This window comes from Cetorhinus maximus, chromosome 8 (assembly GCF_964194155.1).
Source record: "Cetorhinus maximus chromosome 8, sCetMax3.hap1.1, whole genome shotgun sequence".
Taxonomy (NCBI): Eukaryota; Metazoa; Chordata; class Chondrichthyes; order Lamniformes; family Cetorhinidae; genus Cetorhinus; species Cetorhinus maximus.
In genome coordinates, this window is record NC_135886.1 from 35,541,542 (window position 1) to 35,563,134 (window position 21,593).

The 21,593-nt window shown below is 41.9% G+C and overlaps 1 protein-coding gene across 1 annotated transcript in view; it reads left to right on the forward strand.

The window, feature by feature from the left end:
• Positions 1–1,954: 1,954 nt before the first annotated feature.
• LOC144684081 (uncharacterized) overlaps positions 1,955–21,593 on the forward strand; it is a 62,746-nt gene continuing 43,107 nt past the window's right edge. Inside the window, exons 1-7 of the mRNA XM_078547797.1 lie at positions 1,955–2,033; positions 3,134–3,256; positions 8,263–8,402; positions 16,094–16,193; positions 18,264–18,302; positions 18,636–18,681; positions 19,756–19,813. Of these exons, the coding sequence (XP_078403923.1) occupies positions 1,991–2,033; positions 3,134–3,256; positions 8,263–8,402; positions 16,094–16,193; positions 18,264–18,302; positions 18,636–18,681; positions 19,756–19,813 (549 nt within the window). The 5' untranslated portion in view covers positions 1,955–1,990. The remainder of the gene's footprint in view (positions 2,034–3,133; positions 3,257–8,262; positions 8,403–16,093; positions 16,194–18,263; positions 18,303–18,635; positions 18,682–19,755; positions 19,814–21,593) is intronic.

Genomic DNA, 21,593 nt, shown 5'->3' on the forward strand with positions numbered 1-21,593 from the left:
AAAATGCTAATTCAATGCCTGGATTTTAAGTTATTTCCTTCTTGTATGGATTTTTTAAAAATTTGGGGTGCTTGTATTCAGTGCAGGCTTGTAAGGTTTAATTCAATTTGGCCAACTCTGATTGGTTATGTTGCAAACATCTGGAGCCGTGGTAGAAAGGGATATTTGCCAAATAGTAGAAAAATTTATCAACAGCTTGGTTTCTCAAATTTACTTCATGAGGATGCTGAAATTCTCAATAACTTACAATTTACAATTACAATGTACCATTTAGATTTAAATTCATTGCCATCTACCCACAGAACTAAACTATCAGAAAAACATCTTAACAGATTCACATTTTCTTAGTACATTTAATTTTTACCAGTGTGGAATCTCATTCCTTCAGTTTTAAATTATTTTCGGAGATTTTTTTAAAACATACACTTTTTTTAATTTTTTCTTTCTGTCCTGTTTTACCCCTCTCTTAATCCAATAGTCCTTTCTCTTCCTTCATGTAGTTTTTCTGTACTTGATTTGACATTGAATTCACCTATTCTAATTTAGACTTTTTTCTCAATCCATGCACTGTTAATTTCACAGTCCTTCAATCTGATTAGTTAAGGATTAATTATTAAGACAGCTGTTTGCCTATTTCAACCCTGATCCCAGATGTTCTGTAGAGGATGCTGTACCATTTCAATCTCACAATTCCAGCAACTTTTAAAGCAAAATATTGTCACCATTAAATGGGCAAGGGTAAACTAACTAATGACAGGTGCTGTTCATTGAACAGTTACAGGAATTTTTGAGCTCTTATGTTTGCATCACAAATGTACTAATAATGTCCAAATGTCATCATTTTCAGCATTGGGTAATACAGCATAACATTGCCACCCGCTTTCACAGAGGCATTTGGTTAACCAACATTCCTCAGTGCCTTGGTCAAGCTTGCTCAGTTATCATGTTACATTGTCGAATTCCAGGAAACCTTGAGATTTTAATAATTTAAAGGATAGATATGGACACATGTTGGCCTCATTTATGGTATAAATAGAAAATATTTAATTTGTGACTGATTTATGGCAGTTCCTTCACAAAGTTCCCAGATGTCCGGAGGTGAGAGTGAATTATTAACTTTAGCTGAGGGAGAGGCATGCTTGCAATCATGCTGTCACATTCAAAGTATTATGTTTATTCTATGGGCACATGGCTGCTAAAACGAGTTGAAGGACTGTTTAAGCAATTCTTAAGTTTCTTTCACTGCTACTTGCATTTCTGTATTATTGTGTATATATGGCTACAATGAGTTTGTGTTTTCCCTGCGTTTGAAACATCTTATCCTCTAGTTGGTTCCTCATGGTTATATACACTGTTTAACATTAAACACTAATCTAACACCAACTAGGAAAACATCGGGCTAGTCTGATATGGGAACAGATCTATGAACAACTCACTCCAGTGTATTGCCTGGGATAACAATGGAATAGGGAGAATTAAACAAAAGAGAAAGCCTTACCCTCAGACTAAATTTAAAATATTTAATAAATCACTAAGTCAGTTTTTTTGTCTGTACAGCAGTGATGGGTGCAGAAGTGTGATGCACTCTTAGACACCGAGTAGTGGATTGTGGGTATAGTGGATACACTGAATTTATGTGAACATTAGTTATGTGAGATGGCATGCATTTGAATGTTGTAAGCTGAAAAACTGCTCTCACCTACATGGCTGGGAAGTCCAGAAGAGGGATTATATATGCTTCACGTGACTGAGGTTACAAATTTTAGACCTCCATGCATACAAAATGAGAAATTAATGATGTAGTAAATGTGTGTGCAATTCGAAAAGCAATTATATCTTCCACACAAACAGAGTGACCTATTTCACGTTAATCTCATTGAATAACACTTCAAGGTTACATAAGACTAGAAGTACGATATTAACCTGTACCATGTTCTTTCAATTAACAGCTTTGACATTATAACCATAACTGGAGAGGAAGAAGCAAAACATGGACAGGAAAATGATGCCATCATTATATGGCACCAAACCAGGTAATGTCTAATGAGACCATGGGTAAGAATATCTGCTTTCTCCTAATGCTGAACAGATTGAAGAATAAGCTTATGAAGTTTCCAGGAAGTAAAATGTCCACTTTGGGAATTTTGCAACTGGCTGGGGTTACATTGGGCTCCTGTCAGCTTCAAGCAGTGGGACTACATACTGGAGCTAATCTCTAATTTCTCATATTATGGCTATCTGAAGTCAAATGACTTAGCTGATTACTTAGTTACAATGCCACTTTGCAGGCATTTTTCATTTGAAACTACTTTGCATCAGTACACTGAGTATCACTGTCTTTATCATCAGGCTTTCTTTCAGACACTACTAAGAGGGAAAACAGGACCATTGAAACACATGATTTTAAGTAAATTCCAATTCAATAGATTGTAAGGCAAATGCAAATGACAAAAACCATCTAAGTTGATCCTTCCAGTAATATTCTTATTATCCCTTATGGCATCCAATTGTTCCTTAAATAATTCCATGGTTTTTGTCTAAATTACCCTACCTGGAAGTGTATCCCCTACAGTTATCATTACCTGTGTGTAGACCTGTTGGCATCGTTCCTAAATATCCCTCTTTCTAATTGAAGCTGTGTTCTTGTGGTTTAATTTGAAGATGTTTTATCTTTCTATCTTTTCCACATCATTTACTATTTTCTGAACATTATAAAGTCCCCACCACTAAATTGCCTTCTTTCAAGGTTGAAAAATTCAAGTTTCAACCATCTTTTCTCATCAGTGAGTCCTCTGCGGGGTCAGAATCATGGCTCTTCCCTGAACTAACTCCAGCATTTGTATGTCTGTGTCCCTTGTGCTCCCCAGACACTGTGTCCAACAAAGGATTCCGCTGTTGCTATATACTAATGAAAAATGTTAATTGTCTCCAATTAACACCATTTCTCTTTGGATAACAGGCAGTACCATTTGGAAATCAAAACATTGTTCCCAGTTCTTATCAGTATTTGCAAGTGGTTCCTGATTATTTGTAAACCATTGCTCAAAGTCTTGTGCTGAGACAAAAAACTGCAAGGTGTTAGTTTCTCTTTCTCTTTAGCAAAACTATTTTTGTTTTTATTAAAACATTCTAGCTGTCAAAACAATGAAATCATCAACTCCTGGAGTCAGAATAACACAGTTCACAGAAAATATCCCACAAGGATGTCGCGTACCGGATATTGAACGCAGACCAATCCCGCTGACCATGCAGGAGGGTAAGGAACGAAAAAGAAATCTTATACCTCAACTGTGCTTATATTCAAAGATAACCTTCAGAAAATTGTGCCCAAAATTTCTACTTACCTTAGAATACATTCACACACCCAGTTTAGTGGTGATGCAATGTGATTTGGAGATCATAACAATTGCTAAACTAAGACTGTAGATCTGAATTCCTGGGCTCGACCCGACCCCAGGGCCTGAATTTTATGCTCGCTGGGCAGGCGCGATCAGCGGGCTCAGAAGCAGACGCGAAATGCACTTCTGCCTGCAATTGGCCCCTGACCACAATCTTATGCTGGCTGGCCAATTAATGGCCAGCCAGCGTGAAACGCACCCAGAGAAAAACTCAGCACTGCCGGTGGGGGCAGGAAGAGGGCGGGCGCCGATGTCACCGTGGGCACAGATGAGCGCTTCGAGAGAGCTTCCTGAATGCAGACAGCTGCCTCAGGGAGCTGCAGACTTGCAAATAAGAAAATAAAGCCCAAAAATGCTGCAAAAAATGTCCATTCAACGCACTCAAGCACCTGTAAGCAGACCTCATAAAAAAAAAACAGTCCCCGGATATTTCTTTTTATTTTAAATCCTAATGGAGATTTCATCTTGCCCTTGGATGAGGTTTCATCAAAAATGTAAAGCCCAGCTGGCCGATTGGCTCATCCGCCAACCGTAAGGTTGGTCAGGTCACGAAAAATCGCTGACAATTGGGACATTAAGGGAGAAGTAGGTTGGGACTTCTCTGAGGCTATAATCTCACCCCAGCTTCATTTGATGCTGCACATTGTATGACAGAGGAGAGAGAGTTTAGAGAAGCTGGCATTGCTCTCCTTAAAACAGACCCAGTTAAGGGGGGATTTAATTGAGGTCTTTTTATGAGGTGTTCAAAATTATGAAGTTACTAAGGAGAAACTGGCAGGAAGTTTAGTAACTTGAGGACACAGGTTTAATTTAATTGACAAAAGACCCAGCAGACAGAAGAGGTGATTTTTTTTTTAAACACAGAGTTGTTATAATCTGGAATGCATTGTCTACAAGTGTGCGCAAACAGATCCAATAGTAACTTTCAAAAGACGATTCAACATATAGCTGAACGAGAAACATTTACAGGACTATGTAGAAAGAGCGGAGGAGTGGGACTAAATTGTTTCAAAGAGCTGACACAGGCACACTGGGTCAAATGGTCCCCTTCAGTGCTGTAAGAGTCTCTCACGCTTTGGGCAATTGTCTGGGAGGCAGATAAGCTGGCAAATTGACAGGGAAGCGCATGGGCTGGAAGCCCAACAAGCTGCGTTGAAGTTTTTTGGAGGCGGCTGGGCCGCTGGATAGAGGCCCCTGTAATTAGCAACAATCAGGCAATTGAGTCTGTTAAAGAGCCAATTAAATGGTATGCTCCAGAGGTTTTCAGATGGTTCCAGGGGCTCGCTGTTAATGGCCAGCTCCCACAGCTGCTGGTCATTAATTGGACGACTCTGACAAAATTCCCTTTCATCTTCCGCTGCTCATCAAACCTGCTTTGCATCCTGATTTTCGGAGTTCCTCACCTGTGATAATGTTTTGCCCTATATTTCCATAACGCCATGGCAGCGTCAAACCAATAATCAGGAGGCCTGTCACTAGACACTTCCATAAGTTGACCTCATGAGGGGATGTGCTGGTGTAGTGGTATTGTCACTGGACTAGTAATCCAGGGACCCAGGGTAACGCTCTGGGTACCCAGGTTCGAATCAGATGGTGGATTTTGAATTCAATAAAAATCTGGAATTATAACCATGAAATGATAACCATGAAACCATTGCCCATTGTCGATTGTCATTAAAAACCCATCTGGTCCCTTTAGGGAAGGGAAATCTGCCATCCTTGGCTGGTCTGGCCTACATGTGACTCCAGATCCACAGTAGTTGACTCTAATATGCCCAATCAGTTTTGTCAAACCACTAATAAGTCAACAAAAAGGCATGAAAATGGCAGCCCACCCAGCATTGACCTCGGTACGGGAAACAACAATGGCAAACCCAGCCCTGTTGACTGTGCAAAGTCCTCCTTACTAGCATCTTGTGCCAAATTGGGAGAGCTGTCTTAAAGACTAGTCATACTCATGGAATCATGCCTTACAGCTCACGTCCCAGACACCAGTGTCACCAGCCCTTGGTATGTTCTGTCAGGACAGAATCAGAAGAGGTGGCGACACAGTGGTACACAGATGGGAGGGAGTTGCCTTGGGAGTCCTCAACATTAACTGATCCCATGAAATTTCATGACATCAGGTCAAACATGGGCAAGGAAACCTCCTGCTGGTTACCATGTACTGCACCACGCCCTGCCCCCGCCGCCTAACCTCAGCTGATGAATCAGTGCTCCTCCATGTTGAACACTGCTTGGAGGAAGCACTGAAGGTGGCAAGGGTGCAGACTTCAATGTCCATCACCAAGAATGGCTCGAAAGTACCACGAGAGGTCGAGCTGGCAGAGTCCTAAAGGATATAGCTGCTAGACTGGATCTGCGGTAGGTAGTGAGGAAACCAACAAACATAATTGATCTCATCATCAGCAACCTGCTTGCCGCAGATGCATCTGTCCATGACAGTATCAGTAGGAGTGACCATCGCACAGTTCTTGTGGAGATGAAGTCCCATCTTCACATTGAGGAGGCCCTCCATCCCGTTGGGTAGCACTACCACTGTAATAAATGAGAATTTTGAACAGATCTAGCAACTCTAGACTGAGCATCCATGAGGCACTGTGGGCTATCAGCAGCAGCAGAATTGTACTCAACCACAATCTGTAGCTACATGGCCTGGCATATCCCCCGCTCTACCATTACCATCAAGCCAGGGGATCAATGAAGAGTGCAGAAGAGCATGCGAGGAGCAGCACCAAGCATACCTAAACATGAGACATCAACCTGTTGAAGCTACAACACAGGACTACTTGTATGCCAAAAAGCGTAAGAAGCAAGTGATGGACAGAGCTAAGTGATTCCACAACCAATGGATCAGCTCTGCAGTCCAACCATATCCAGTCATGAATGGTGGTGGACAATAAAACAACTCACTGGAGGAGGAGCTCCACAAATATCCCCATCCTCAATGATAGAGGAGCCCAGCATATCAATGCTAAAGAAAAGGCTGAAGAATTCACAACAATCTTCAGCCAGAAGTGCCAAGTGGATGACCCATCTCGGCCTCCTCCGGAAGTCCCCAACCATGTCTTCAGCCAATTCGATTCACTCCACGTGATATTAAGGAACGGTTGAAGGCACTGGATACTGCAAAGGCTATGGGCCTGACAATATTCAGACACTTGCTTAGCAATAACCTGCTCACTGAAGCTCAGTTTGGATTCCACCAGGGCCACTCAACTCCTGACCTCATGACAGCCTTGGTTCAAACATGGACAAAAGAGCAGAACTCCCAAGGTGAGGTGAGAGTGACTGCCCTTGGCATCAAGGTAGCATTTGACTGAGTGTGGCATCAAGGAGCCCTAGTAAAACTGGAGTCAATGGGAATTAGGGGGAAAACTCTCCGCTGGTTGGAGTCATACCTAGCGCAAAGGAAGATGGTTGTGGTTCTTGGAGGTCAGTCATCTCAGTTCCAGGACATCACTGCAAGAGTTCCTCAGGGTAGTGTCCTAGGCCCAACCATATTCAGCTGCTTCATCAATTACCTTCCTTCCATCAGAATTGGGGATGTTTGCTGATGATTGTACAATGTTCAGCACTATTTGCGATTTCTCAGACACTGAAGCAGTCCATGTCCAAATGCAGCAAGACCTGGACAATATCCAGGCTTGGGCTGACAGGTGGCAAGTAACATTCGTGTCACACAAGTGCCAGTCAATGAACATCTCCAACAAGAGAGAATCTAACCATCACCCCTTGACGTTCAATGGCATTACCATCACTGAATCCCCCACTATCAACATCCTGGATGTTACCATTGACCAGAAACCAGGCTAGAACAGCCATATAAATACTGTGGCTACAAGAGCAAGTCAGAGGCTTGAAATCCTGCATAAATAACTCACCTCCTGACTCCCCAAAGCCTGTCCATCATCTACAAGGCAGAAGTCAGGAGTGTGATTGAATACTCATCACTTGCCTGGATGACTACAGCTCCAAAAACACTCAAGAATATTGACATCATCCAGGACAACACAGCCCACTTCATTGACAGCCCATCCACAAATATTCACTCCCTCCACCATTGATACACAGCCTTGTGTACCATCTACAAGATGCACTGCATAAACTCACCTAGGCTCCTTAGGCAGCACCTTCCAAACCCACAACTGCTGCCATCTAGAAGCACAAGGGCAGCAGATACATGGGAACACCGCAACCTGGAAGTTCCCCTCCAGGCCACTCACCATCCAGACTTGGAAATATATCGCCGTTCCTTCACTATGTCTGGATCAAAATCCTGGAAGTCCCTCCCTAACAGCATTGTGGGTGTGCCTACACCACATGGATCACAGCAGTTCAAGAAGGCAGCTCACCACCAGCTTCTCAAGGGCAATTAGGTATGGGCAATAAATGCAGGCCTAGCCAGCAATACCCACATCTCATAAATGAATTAAAAAAAAACAAAGTAACGAGTACCTTTACTCCTCAATGTCTAGCTAAACAGTAGTGTAACCAGGCACCATAACAATGGGACCTCTTGTGCAATGTACTGAATACCATGATCTCACAGATACTGTGCCCTTCTCAAGGGCAATTAGAGATGAGGAACAAATGTTGGCCGAGCCGAAGACACCCACATCCCATGAAACAATAAAAGAAAACATGTCCCACTTCATTAGTTCCCCTATCTTTCAGAAGGGGGAACAAAAGAAGGCAAAGCCAACTGTAAACTACCAAGTCCACTTGTTTTTCTGTGTAATATACATCTGTATTCCCTGGCACTAAGAGGCTGATGAATTCATTATTTACAAACTGTAATGACACTTAAATCTTTTCCTGGTTTGGAAATGGTTTCATTTTTGTGTTAATATTCCTTTAAAAGGTAAAATTGCCAATTTTAAAGCTGTGTTGCAAGGAAAACCAGAGCCTACTGTTGTCTGGAGCTTTAACAATGAAGAACTCAGTAACAGTGCCAAATATAACGTCTACCACGACAAGATTACGAATGAATATATTTTGCAGGTATGAACAGTACTACCAGCTTGCCATGTTCAATAATGTGGTTTAATAAGATATACTATTTTTTTTCAGTGTGATCTTTCCTGAAGGGTACTTCAACAGAAAACAGAGATTAAATATTTCAGTCAGTGTAATAACTTAGGGTAGAATTTTCGGGCCGACGACGCATTAAATGATGCATGGTGACTTTGGGCGGGTGTCCTGACGTCACCACACATCATTCAGATTTTCAGTTTGGCGGGCGTGCAGCCAACTCGGCTGCGCACCCGCAGAATTGTCAAAGGCCTATCAAGGCCTGTTAAAAACTAATTTAAATAATTAACTGAGCTGCCCGAGCAACCTGGTGGGCAGGCAAAGAGCAAAGGCGCCCTTTGCATTTTTCATGAAACCTCATCCACGGGCGGGATGAGGTTTCATGAAGTGTTTAAAAATTCAATAAAAGTTTTTTAAAAAGTTCACTAACATGTCCCAACTCATGTGACACTGTCAAATGAGGGGCCATGTTTTAAAAGTTTTTAATTTCTTTATTTGGATGTTTAAAACTTAAACAAATCTCCCTGAGGCACCTCTGTGCCTCAGGGAGATTTCTGCGCAGGCCCCGACTCAGGGAATCCTCCCCCCCGCCTGCACAGGGAGCGCTCAGCACTTCCAGGCGAGCTTCACGCTGGGCGGACCTTACGCGCCCACGTAAGATGGCAGCGCAGCCCGAGTCAGGGGCACCGATTGGGTTTGCGCCCACCCCGACCCGCCCCCACGCAACCCCCCCCCCACGATGGGGGGAAATTTCTGCCCTTGGCGTAACGGACAGGTTTTCTTACTTAAAACAGATAACTTTATTACAGAGCTCTTGTAGAAGCTGAATGCTTGAAGCAGGTCCACGACTGAGTTTACCCCTGAGATTACCCGCACTTAAAGCTGATTCGACGGTACAATCAGGTGACCCCTAAAGGCAGTAGGAAAGGTTTTACCTACAATCACAGCAGTCAGCCTAACATGCTGATGACCAACAGTATTCCCTCCCATTGGGCATCCAGCTTGGATTTCCATTATAGCTGCAGGTATGGCTGCTGTGAGTCCCAACCAGTAAAACAGTCAACAGTGGAAATTAATTCTAATTCACAAGCACATCTCATTGGATAGTGAAGTTCATTCAATCTCAGTCTGTATTTTGGGTCCAAGGAAGGAAACCATCAACTATCAAGATGAAAAATATGTCAGAAAATAAAGATAGAAGCACATGTGTTTGCAACTGCTTAGGTTAAAAGTAGTTCAACCTTAAATTAACTTATTTTTTGGTTCTGGTTAACAGGATCATTTCCAGGGGTTTATTTTGCTCCTTTCGTTATGACAATATATGAAATTGGGCGTTAGTCTCCCCAGTTGCTTTATTTATTTTAATGGAAGTATGTAGAAATGTTAATTACAGTTTTATGCTGGTTAAGATTGGACTTCATAGCTAATTAATCTCACCATCAGAAACTTGGCTAATTAAAGCTCATATGTTCATTTTCAACAGCCATTTACTAACTGGTCAGCAGCTCCAGTTACAACAAGCAGAAATGTAAATGAAAAAGCAAATTTATGCAATCCACTATATTAACCTGCCATTTTCTGAATTCTGAAAGACTGATTTATAACTCTATGGTGTTGGAAGCAAGGCATTAGCTTTCTTGTGTATAATTAACTCCTGTGTTTCGATATGAGAAACAAAGGGCTGCATTTCACTTGCCCCCGCAGGTGTGTCTATGGTGTGGAGGGGGGCATGTAAAATAGGCTGCCTGTCCACCCCTGAGCTCATCACCAGAATAATAGGAGATGGGCAGGTGCCAAAAACAGCAGCCCATCCACCATTTTTAAATGTATAATCAAGGGTCAATTGGGCTTGTTACCAAACCAATTGACCCTGATAGTATGTTGCCCTAGCCATAAAACGGTTGGCGTGAGCAGTCGGGCAGGAGTGGGCAGCCTACTTTTTTTAAAAAATCAATGGGCCCAAGACCCTGGACTCCCTTGGCTTGGGGATCTATTGGGCCTTCTTCTTCTTCCTGGTTGCAGTCCTTGCAGTGCCCATTAATGCACTCTTGGCAGCTCCCAAGAACAGGACTTCCTCCCCAGTGAGGGGTGAAAGTTCCACACTGCCCCTATTTAGTCCACCCGGAGCATGTCATGGCTGTGGGGTGGGTTGGCGTGGAACAGGTCATTTCAACACCGATTTTGCTTCGAAGGGTGGGGGGGAGGGAGTGGTGGTGGTGGTTGCGATCTGTCCACCCCACCTCTGTAACATTCTGCTCAATGAGTAAATTACAGTTCAAGTGTTTAAAACTGTCTGCTTGTGTAATTTGTTTTGAAAGCTATAAGTTATATTTTTAGGTAATTGTGGTCTCCGACACATCTATAATTACTTCAAAATCCAAACCTTGAGATTGTTGATGTCCTATGAAGGAGAATAAAACACACAGCTGAATGAAAATTGGAGCTTTTCAAATGTTTACTGTTTGTCTGTTTGAAGTGTCCCGGGGCCAGTTGCTGCACATTTGATTAAGTGACAGTCAGCCTATTGCAATAGAGGCCCAATTTTCGCAAAGCTGGAAGGGCTCTGTGCCTCAGCCAAAATGGTGCTGGAGGCCCGATTCAAGAAGTCCCAACCCCGAAACTGGCACTCACCATTTTCCCTGGTGTGAGAGGAAGGAGGGGGGTGGTGGTTGGTGGGGGAGCGGGGGTGGGTTGTAGTTTGCACATTGGTGGTTTACAGAGGCAGCTGCACCCTTACATGTGCACATCTTCACACAGATGCAATTTTCATAACTGGGATATCCAAAACATGACTCGTGGGGCTTTAGGCATTTGGAGAGATAAGGTATCTTTTTGGAGAGGTGCAGTTATCTCTTTGGGAGAAGAAAAGTGCCCTTTGGGAGAGGTCGGGTGCCCCTTTGGGATTGTTAAGAGTAGACATGACTGTGCGTAAAAATGGATAAGTTCAGTCAAGCTGTCAAGTCATTTAAATCCCCAAGCCCTTTAGTTTAAAAAAAAACTGCCTGCAGTGGCTGCTTGCAATTTCATTACCTGTCTGTTGAACATAGTGCCAATTTATGGCAATCCATGCCCCCCCCACCCACCACCCTTTGCCCTTTCACCCTCCTTGCCAACCCACCCAGTATTGACCATGAGCAGGCAATGGTGAGACAAAATAAAATAAAGGACTGAGCGTCAATTGCAGACTTCAATATTTAAAAAAAACACTCTCATTCAATTGTGAATAGAGATTGTCAATAGATCAAGCTAATTCTTGATTTAAAATCATTAAACTCTGCATTGAATGTAATTTGTATAACATGAGCAATAAGCAATGTTTGTGTCAAAGTATATAATTGCAATCTTGAGCTTTGTTGCATCTCATTTGTTATCATACACATAAATGGTCCATAATGCAGTATAATGTCAAAAATGTTGCATTTTCATTAAGAAGCAAATGGTCTTTACAATCTAGTGGCAACAACTGTTACATTCTTCTCTTTCACATAAACATACCAATCACACGGCAAGGATTAGTGAAACAATGTGAGCTCTTTATTTGAAGATAAGACAATATGCAAATAGAGTTAACTAGGAGGCTAAGTATAGTACAAAAACAGAATTACCTGGAAAAACACAGCAGGTCTGGCAGCGTCGGCGGAGAAGAAAAGAGTTGATGTTTTGAGTCCTCACGACCCTTCAACAGAACTGAGTAATATTAGGAGAAGGGTGAAATATAAGCTGGTTTAAGGGGGGGGGGAGTTGAGGGTGGGGTGGTTGTAGGGACAAGCAAGCAGTGATAGGAGCAGATAATCAAAAGATGTCACAGATAAAGGAACAAAGAGGTGTTGAAGGTGGTGATGTTATCTAAGAGAATGTGCTAATTAAGAATGGATGGCAGGACACTCAAGGTACAGCCCTAGTGTGGGGGTGGGGTGGAAAGACTGACAGGGCATTACAGGTATAGATTTAAAAATAATGGAAATAGATGGGAAAAGAAAAATCTATATAAATTATTGGAAAAAAACAAAAGGGAAGGGAAAGAAACGGAAAGGGGGTGGGGATGGACGAGGGAGTTCAAGATCTAAAGTTGGTGAATTCAATATTCAGTTCGGAAGGCTGTAAAGTGCCTAGTCGGAAGATGAGGTGCTGTTCCTCCAGTTTGCGTTGGGCTTCATTGGAACAATGCAGCAAGCCAAGGACAGACATGTGGGCAAGAGAGCAGGGTGGAGTGTTAAAATGGCAAGCGACAGGGAGGTTTGGGTCTTTCTTGCGGACAGACCGCAGGTGTTCTGCAAAGCGGTCGCCCAGTTTACGTTTGGTCTCTCCAATGTAGAGGAGACCGCATTGGGAGCAACGAATGCAGTAGACTAAGTTAGGGGAAATGCAAGTGAAATGTTTTTATCTAAGTATAGTATATCTGACTCCTATTGCTGCTGCTTGTAGATTAAATACAAATCATGGGATTAATATATATAGATATATACATTAATATATAACCACTTCCTGTCAAGGTGTTAGTGCTTGACAGCAGTTTAAGATATTGTCCCTTAAAGGGACATGGAACCATAGAAAAGTTACGGTACAGAAAGAGACTATTCAGCCCATCGTATCTGCGCCAGCCAAAAAAGAGAAAAAAGAACAAAAACAAAAATACCTGGAAAAACTCAGCAGGTCTGGCAGCATCTGCGGAGAGGAGCACAGTTAACGTTTCGAGTCCGAATGACCCTTCAACAGAACTGAAAAAAAAAAGAAACTAGCCACTCATTTAATTCCACTTTCCAGCACCTGCTCTGTAGCCTTGCAGGTCACAGCTCTTCGGATGCAGATCCAGGTACCTTTTAAATGAGTTGAGTGTTTCAGCCTAAATCACCAACTTAGCCAGTGAATTCCAGACACTCACCACCTTCTGGGTGAAAAGGTTTTTTCTCATGTCCCCTCTAATCCTTCTACCAATCACCTTAAATCCATGCCTCCTGGTAATTGACTCCTCAGCTACGGGAAACAAGTCTTTCCTGGCTACCCTATCTAGGCCCTTCATAATTTTGTACACCTCAATTAGTCACCCCTTAGCCTCCTCTCTTCTAAGGAAACAACCCTGGCCTATTCAATCTCTCCTTGTAGATGCAATTTGCAGGCTCTGGGAACATTCTTATAAATCTCCTCTGCACTGTCTCCAGAGCAATTATGTCCTTCCTGTAATGTTGTGACCAGAACTGTACACAAAATTCCAGCTGTGGCCTAATCAGCATTTTATACAGTTCCATCATTACATCCCTGCTTTTGTATCCAATACCTCGCCCAGTAAAGGAAAGCACTCCATAAGCTTTCTTGACCACCTTGTTCACCTATCCTGCCACCTTCAAGGACCTGTGGACATGCACTCCAAGGTCTGTCACTTCTTCTACACCTCTCAATAACTTTATTGAGTATTCCCTTGCTTTGTTTGCCCTCCACAAATGCATTACCTCACACTTTTCTGGATTGAATTCCATTTGCCATTTCTCTGCCCACTGAAACAAACCATTGATATCATTCTGGAGTCGACAGCTCTCCTCTTCACTATCGACTACACGGCTAATTTTTATGTCATCAGCAAGTTTCCCAATCATGCCTCCCACAATTAAGCCTAAATCATTAATATATATAACAAACAGCAAGGGCCCCAACACTTAGCCCTGTGGAACACCACTGGAAACCATTTTCCATTCGCAAAAACATCCATCAACCCCTTTGTTTCATGTTACTGAGCCAATTTTGGATCCAACCTACCACCTTCCCCTGTATCCCATGAGATCTCACTTTCCTGACCAGTCTGCCATCTGGGACCTTGTCAAATATCTTATTGAAATCCATGTAGACAACATCCACTACACTACCCTGATCAATCTTCCTTGTTACTTCCTTAAAAAATTCCTTGTTACTTCCTTAAAAAATTCTATTAAGTTAGTAAGGCACGATCTTCCCCTAACAAAACCAGGCTGACTACCCCTCATCAATCCGTACCTTTCTGAGTGAGTTTATCTTGCCTCTCAGAATTGTTTCCAATAATTTTCCCACCACCAAAGTCAGACTGACCAGCCTATAATTTTCTGACCTATCCCTCGCACCCTTTTTAAATAACGGTACAACGTTTGCAGACCTCCAATCCTCTGGGACCTCGCCTGTATCTAGTGAGGATTAGAAAATGATCACTATTTCCTTCAACAGTCTGGGATGCAATCCATCTGATCCTGGTGATTTATTCACCTTCAAGGATGCCAGTCCCTCCAGTACTTCCTCCATCACTTTGCTTATAGGACCCAACATTTCACAATCCTCCTCTTTAACAAGAATGTCTGCATTATCTCTCTCCTTAGTGAAGACAAAGTACTCATTGAGAACCCTGCCCACATCTTCTGCATCAACCCACAAGTTACCATGTACATCTCTGATAGGCCCTACTTTTCCTTAGTTATTCTCTTGCTCTTAATGTACTGGTAAAACAGCTTAGGATTTTCTTTGATGTTACCTGCCAATATTTTATCGTATCCACTCTTTGCTTTCCTAATTTTCATTTTTACTTCACCCCTGCACTTTCTACACTCAGTATTAAGCTTTCTTTTTCTGCTTTATCTTGTTCTGTACGCTTCTGGATAACCAGATTGGGGGTCGGTTAGCTCAGTTGACTGGACAGCTAGTCTGTGATGCAGAGTGACAAAGACAGTGTGGGTTCAATTCCATAGTGGCTGAGGTCATACATGAGCCTTCTCAACCTCACCCCTCACCTGAGGTGTGCTGACCCTCAGGTTAAACTCACCACCAGCCATCTCTCTCTAATGAGAGAGCAGCCTATGCGTCTCTGGGACCAAAGCAACTTTCATTCAGATTTGGCAGTACTACCCTTTTTCCATGTGGGAAAATGTCAACACTGTGCCCATAAAATCTCGCCTTTGAATGCCTCGCACTGATCTGACAGTTTTTCCTTCTAATAGCTGTATCCAGTCTACTCTCACCAGCTCACCTCTCAGCTATGTAAAATTTGTCTTCCACCCCGCCACCCCCCACCTTCTTATCTTTGTCCTTTACCATAATGATGCTAAATCTAACTATATTATGGTCACTTTTTCCAAAATGTTCCCCCATTGCTACTTCATCTACTTGCTCAGTTCCTAAGACTAAGTCTAGAATTGCACCCCCTCTCGTTGGGCTTGTTACATGCCGGCTAAAATTTCTCTTGAATGCAGTTCAAGAATTTTGCACTTTCTGTGCTCTTCACACTGTTTGTGTGCTGCTGACTGTCTGTCCCAGGGTCCTCCTCGCTCACTCTCCTCTAGGTGCTGCTAACTGCCTGGCTTGGTGTCCTCCTCTCGTACTCTCCCAGGGTCCTCCTCTCGCACTCTCCTCTAGGTGCTGCTGACTGCCTGTCCCAGGGTCCTTCTCTTGCACTCTCCTCTTGTACCTCACATCACTACAAGAGCTACTTATTTATAACTTACATATGAAAAATAATATGCAACTTTTAAAGATGTTTTGCCATTTGCACTATTCTCCCTACCATTGTCTCATGAGTTATAACCTATGGGTTGAGGACCACTGTTCTAACTTTACACTGAGTCCATTTGGATAGGGAATATGGTGCATGGAATATGTTTTCATTTTTGTGATCGAAATGTATTAATTTACGTGTATTGTTATTTCAGGTAAAAGAACTGACGATAGATGATGCTGGTTCCTATAGGTGCATTGTTTCTAATGAATATGGAGAGGCCATATGTGTAGTAAATCTTAATATTATAGAAGGTAAGAATCTAGTACAATATCCCTAATGTTTACATGTTATCACCTCAATGGAATACTTAAAATATGCATAAGTACTCTTCAGTGCTTTAAGCTCTGTCCTGTTCAATATATTTACTGTCTTGTGGCAATCAATAGGAATTTTGTAGCATGAAAAATTACTAAATGAGGGAAAGATGGTATACAATGGAAAATATAATCCAACTGGTGAACCTAGCTGGTTTATTAATGCCCTTCAGGCAAAAAAAATGTTTTCCTTACTTGATCTGGCCTCTTTGTGGCTCCAGTCCCACACCAATTTGATTGACTCTTAACTGCCCTCTGAGGTGGCCTTTCAAGCCATTGAGGTGTAACTAGGGATGATCAATAGATGCCAGCTTTGCCAGCAATGCTGACATCCCAAGAATGCATATAAACAAAATATTAAGGAAGCCATTATCAAGGACTATGAGTATATCAGTGCTGGCAATAGATAAGTTAAGTATTTCCAATTATGGAGTTAATTCAATAACTCATGAAAGACAAAATGAAAGTTTGTCATGGTTACCCTTATCAGGACCTACAACAATGATCTGTTTTGCAATTCAGTTTCAATCCTGCTTCCTAGTCACAACTTCACAGGTGCATTCCTGAAATTTAAAATATTGCAGCAATTGCTTGAATCTCCCAGGCTGATTTTAGCCATTTTTCCAGCTGAGGGGTGAAACCTAGTATATGATTAATTTGTACTTTAGTTACACTTCACTAGGGAAGAGTTTCAGTCCTTCTTATATCTTGATAATACATAATTTAAAACTTAAAGTAAATACAATCAAAATTCAATATGGCATCACTGTATTTGTTTGCTAAGTATCATAAAACCACATCCCAGGCCAAAACTCTTAATTTGTATTCGTAGAAAGCACAATAAGGCCCTTACCTTGTTTGAAGCAATAAAACATACATAAATTAAAGTATTAGGCAATGTAAGCATTGGTGGCACTAGAGATAGTTAAGACGATTTTGTCCACCTGAGCCTAAATAAGTAGAGACTGGGTTGCTGCTTTGCCCCGAAAATAACATTTTCATGAAAGCAAATGCTTTTTTCATCTGATAACCTTGGGAATTGAAAAGTAGGTTATTATTTCAACTGGATGATATTCCAATAAATGTTACTATGTTAGCACAACAAAGGAAAGAAACTTCCCAGTAAAGTATCTTCGTAATTCTCCACATTTAGACCTCCCACTTTATGGACAGAATTTTGCCCCCGTTGGGGGGGACGTTTAGCAGCGGGTGCGTGGAGACGCGCCTCTGATCGGCGCTCCCCGATCGGGGGCATGCCGCCATTTTATGTGGGAGGGCCAATTAAGGCCCGCCCAGCGTGACGTCCGCAAGTAAGCGCTATGCACTCCCTGTGCGGGCAGGGGGGAGTTTCCTGAGCTGAGAGTGCGCTCTTTCATGCATGCGCACGAAAGAACGTTCTCATCTCCCTGAGGCAAAGTGCTGCCTCAGGGAGATTGGCTTCACAATAAAAAATCTTAAAAATAGAAAAGAAACAAATCCCTGACATGTCCTCTCATGTGACACTGTCACATGAGCTGGGACATGTCCATCACTTTCAAATACACTTTTATTTTTTAAAACCTACATGAAACCTCATCCTGCCCGCGGATGAGGTTTCATGCTTTTCCTAATGCCCGCCAACCGTAAGGTTGGACAGGCAGGTCCACCAATTACTTTAATGACTCTGTTAATGGCCTCAATTGGCCATTGAGAGGTCGGCGGGCGCACAGCTGATTCTGCTGAGCCCCCGCCTAACTGAAAATTTAAATGGGGCGGGGTGACGTCGGGAGTCCTGCCCAACGTCATCCCACATCATTTTACACGTCGGCGATCGGGCCCCGCCCCCCGCTCACAGACCGGGAAATCCTGGCCAATGTGTAGACAGTGCTAATTTTATATTTTTCATGTATTTATTAAGTGCATAATTGCAGAGTATAAAATTACTTCTGTTTTCTTTGCCTGAACATTTCTGAATTTCAACTAATGTATTTCTCTTCTCTTTTTTTGGTCTGATGTTTTCTTAATTAGTTGGCTACAAGAAGAAACTTAAAAGGCCTGGAGAAGAAGGTGAGCATATATATTTAATAAAATAGGAGAAATTCTCAATTACATTTCACAAAGGAAGGAATTTTGGTGTGTGTCCGTTAATCGTGCATTTTGGCTTTGAAGGGAAGAGAAATGGCTGTTTCTGGAATATCACTGTTTACAGTGTTAGAATAATGTGGGGACAGGACTATATTTTCTTACTAGGCAAATAAAGTAATACACAGGTAATAAATTTAGAATAAGCAAAGCTGGAAAAATTAGCCCTGTGTATATGGACATATAGTTAGATAATACCTAATAATTTAAAGCCCCACTATTAAACATTTTATGACCATTCTGTTCTATTCTCCTCAGATAAAATTACAGACCCTGAAGATTTTCGGAAGGTGTTGAAAAAGCGGTAAGCATTTTAAGAATATAATTTACTAGTCAATGAAAATAATATTAGAATCTGAAACACAAATGGTTAAAATAAAAAAGACAGGCTTGCATTTATATAGCACTTTTCATGACCTCTGAATGCCCAAAAGCACTTTACAGCCGATGAAATATTTTTGAAGTGTTGTCACTGTTGCAATGTGGGAAACATGGCAGCTAATTTGCACACAGCAAACTCCCACAAACAATGTGATAATGAGCAGGTAATCTGTGATGTTGATTATTTGTGATGTTGATTGAGGGATAAATATTGGCCAAAACACTGGGGGTAACCTCCCCATGTTTCTTCAAAATAGTGTACTGGGATCTTTTACATTCGCCTGAGCGTGCAGACAAGCCTCTGTATATGATATGTTACATGATGCAAGCAACTCGAATTTGCACTGAGAACAACTGAGAGGAAAACAGCCAAAATTGAACAAAGTTCCCACTATGTACTGGAAAAATAACAGATGCTGTGAACTGATTCTGAGATTATTTACCTTTGCAGTTAACACAATAATTATTCCAAAGGGACCGTTCCCTACATAATACCCTGCCCCACTCCTCAGTCACCCCTAACATCCCCTACCTTTCCTAAGCCAACTTTCCATGCATGTGCAGGAAATGCAATGCCTGTCCTTTTAAATCCTCTCTTTTTTCCGTCCGAGGTCCAAACAGTCCTTCCAAGTGAAACAGTGATTTACTTACACCTCTTTCAATTTACTCTGTTGTATTCAATGCTCACAATGTGGTCTCCTCTAAATTGGAGGGACCAAATGCAGACTGGGCGACCACTTTGTGGAACACTTCCATTTAGTCCACAAGCATGACCCCGAGCATTCTGTCGCTTGTCATTTTAATTCTCCACCTGGATCCCCCTCTGACCTTTCTGTCCTTGGCCTGCTACACTATTCCAATGAAACTCAACACAAGCTTGAGGAACAGCCCCTTATCTTTCGACTCGGCACTCCACAGTCTTCTGGACTCAACATTGAGTTTGACTATTTCAGATCATAACTTCTGCCTCTGTCTAGTTCCATGTGTTTTGTTTTAGCTGGCCGTTCTTGTCTAATTTCTTACTTTATCCCTTCATGCTGCATTCAGACAGCTATGTAGCCATTCACACCTCATCTGAACATATCTTTTGTTTCTTTACTATATCCATTACCACTCTCTTTGGCTTTTGTACCATTAAACCTTTTCTCATGTAACCTCCCCTGCTGTCCACCCTATTAAGACACTGCTGTTTGTTCTTCCTGCCCCCTCCCCTTCCACTGGCTTAAAACTTATTACATATCTAACTTTTTCCAGTTCTGATGAAAGGTGATCAGCATGAAACACTGACTGTTTCTCTCCATTGATGCTGCCTGACCTGCTGAGTAATTCCAGCATTTTCAGTTTTTATTTCAAATTTCCAGCATCTCCATTAAATATTTTGTATATTATCATTATAAACTGCTTAGTTTTTTTTCTGTGGAGCTGAATCAAATTGTTATCTTGTATTATATTGTGTACATTCAAATTGAAGAAGAAAGCATTTATATAGAGCCTTTCATGACCTCAGGACATCCTAAAGTGCTTTACAGCCAATGAATTACTCTCTTTTTAACATGTATTTACTATTGTAATGAGGGAAGTGAATGAAGAGCCCTTTGCTCAGTCCATGGTACAATAGGTCAGCATTTTAGCATGTCACTGACTATGCCAGCCCTATGCTGCATGTTTCTTAGCAATAGATCACACAGCTCTGTACCTGATTCTTTGTGACCCAGACGCTCAACCAGGGAGAAGTATAAATGCCTGTAGGTGTAGTTGCTATAATCTTGGCGAGAATGGCTAAGCAGACTACGTTGACATGACTTATTACATGCAGTGTCAATGAATGCACGATATACTGTAATTTGCTGTTTCCATTGAAGAATTCATCATAACAGTTAATCAGGTATTTGCATGTTTTATTATTTTTGCTTTGCTTTCCCAGCTTCCTTTGCGAATAGGAGCACTAATTCTATTCAAAAATGCAGCTTGTCTACCTCGGCCTGCAGCTACAGATGCGCAAGTACCTATGAATGAACACAGAGCACCTCTGGAATAAAAACAGAAAATGCTGGGAAAACTCTGTAGGTCTGGCAGCATCTTTGGAGAGAGAAACAGAGTTAACATTTCGAGTCCATATGACTTTTCTTCAGAGCTAAAGAGAAGTAGAAATGTGATGGATTGTACAATGTTTAAGAGAGGGTGAAGCAAGTGGAATGAGATAGAAGGTCAGGGATAGGTGACAGCTAAGGAGAGATTGACAAATATGTCATGGACACATGAGCTTGTGACAAGGATACAAAGGTGCAGTCTGGCTTATACACCTTGCTCCATCTCCTCTCTCACCAAGTCCAGAATAAGGCTTGCTCATTCTCTTTCATTTTCAGGCTCCATTGAGAAGGCAATCATCTCTAAGCCCATCTGAATAGAACACTTGTGAGCCCCTTCTACAATGGTCAACTGCTGCCTAACTAATGTGGCTAAAATCACTCAAGGCTGCCTGGGGAAAGCCAGTGGCAAAAAAGAATGATGCAGTGGCTGCTTTTACTGATACAGATAATGCTCCTTGTTAACCTGAGCTGGTGGTCTTAACCCTGCTGCAAGCTGAGCTCCTGAATAACACTGAGGGGAGATACAGTCTCTTGAGGCATGACCTTCTAGATCATTTTCAATTGAGGGTCAGATCCTTTTCTCCATCCCAAAATCGATCAAACAATTTTCAAAGGAAAATCAAGGCCCAGATCTTTACAAACTGAAGGACATGGGCAGAAAACTCAAACTGTTGTTTGCTGATTTGTTCAATGCACTAAATATTAGCAAGTTGTGTGCTTTACAGTTTTATATATAAATAGTTAA